Source organism: Lucilia cuprina, chromosome 2 (genome assembly GCF_022045245.1).
Source record: "Lucilia cuprina isolate Lc7/37 chromosome 2, ASM2204524v1, whole genome shotgun sequence".
Classification (NCBI taxonomy): domain Eukaryota; kingdom Metazoa; phylum Arthropoda; class Insecta; order Diptera; family Calliphoridae; genus Lucilia; species Lucilia cuprina.
The window spans coordinates 7,153,427-7,155,055 of NC_060950.1; the positions used below are offsets into that span (position 1 = coordinate 7,153,427).

A 1,629-nucleotide genomic window follows, 5' to 3' on the forward strand; every position below is an offset into this window, starting at 1 on the left:
CTATAGTCTAGTCTATAGTCTAGTCTATATTCTAGTCTATAGTCTAGTCTATAGTCTAGTCTATAGTCTAGTCTATAGCCTAGTCTATAGTCTAGTCTATAGTCTAGTTTCTAATCTAGTCTATAGTCTAGTGTAGGTTATAGTCTATAGTCTATTCTAGTCTTTTATATACTGCTTCGATAGTGATTGAGAGCTTGTCTAACAGAATTATGCATTTCAACAAACATACTAACAGACACACGATCATATCTTAATTAATAAGGTTCAGAATTATATACTTTGTAGGATCAGAATAATTGTATTATATAAATTACAAACGGATTGACGCCTTCTTCAAAGACGAAAAGCATAAAAACCACTTAAAAATGTTATAATATCAGTTTTCTTTACTCATGTTGCATGTTTTAATTTCCGCCAACAAAAGTGAAAAAAAAAACGCAAAAATGCTAAAAAGGAAAAAACAAACAATAAAAGTTTATTTAAACTTATAAAACTTGTATAAATTGTTCTTAAGTGCTTGAATAATTTAAATATAACAAACGTTAAGTTTTTGTTGTTTTAACAGTTGTTTGTTGTTATTTGTTAATATCTACAAGGAGTTGTGTTTGAGTTATTTGCATAAAATGAAAATTGAAAAATAAACAAAAAACTACGAAAGTATTTTTACAGAAAATATTTGGGGAAATGGGTTTAAAAAGGAAAACAGAAATTATTTAATGTTTATTTTAAATGCAACAAATAAAATTCTTATAATAATAATTTAATATTTATTTAAACTTGTATGTTTTTTATAGATTTTATCCTGTTCGAAGGCCACTTGCATGAGCAGTGTTATGAATTTTGGTACTGCTGCAGTGGAGGCTCGTAAAACGGAAGTAGTGTTGGAACATGCTAAAGATTTTCTAGATCAATATTTTACCTCAATTAAAAGGTGAGCGAGAGAAATTTATTTTAAATATTTTACATATGACACTTTTTGCGTTGATAAATAACAATTTATATGTTTATAATCTTTGTTGTTATTGTTTTTCTTGTTGCTAGATTATCATGTGCAGCTCATGAAAGCCGCTGGAAGCAAGTACGTCAGAGTATTGAGTCTACAGGCCATTATCAATTGACCGAAACTGAATTGATTTATGGTGCTAAATTAGCCTGGCGTAATTCATCACGGTGCATTGGACGCATACAATGGTCTAAATTGCAGGTATGTATGATAATGCAACGGATGTTAAATGTACTATTTATCAGAGTGTGTATGTGTGTTCTTGTTAAGTGAAATATGTAATTGTGGGAAAGTGTGTGTGTGAGTATTTAAAATTTACAAGTGGTCAGTGTATACGTTTTTATATAATTTTTAATTTGTTTATTTTTTGTTCGTTAAACTCCTTTGTGTGTCTTTTGTGTAATGTCAAATGGGGTCAATTGATTACCTAACATATTATATGTCATTCAGATTGGGAAAAAATAGCACTTAATTGTCATGCTATAAACTGCAGTGTAAATTATCATAAAATATTTTTGTGTGATGTTTTGATAGATAGATAGATAGATAGATAGATAGATAGATAGATAGATAGATAGATAGATAGATAGATAGATAGATAGATAGATAGATAGATAGATAGATAG

General features: G+C 28.5%; 1 protein-coding gene across 1 annotated transcript in view; it reads left to right on the top strand.

The window, feature by feature from the left end:
• The window catches only part of LOC111681704 (nitric oxide synthase), a 41,806-nt gene that overhangs the window by 10,664 nt on the left and 29,513 nt on the right, over window positions 1–1,629 (top strand). The window contains exons 2-3 of the mRNA XM_046946991.1: window positions 795–931; window positions 1,042–1,204. Of these exons, the coding sequence (XP_046802947.1) occupies window positions 795–931; window positions 1,042–1,204 (300 nt within the window). The remainder of the gene's footprint in view (window positions 1–794; window positions 932–1,041; window positions 1,205–1,629) is intronic.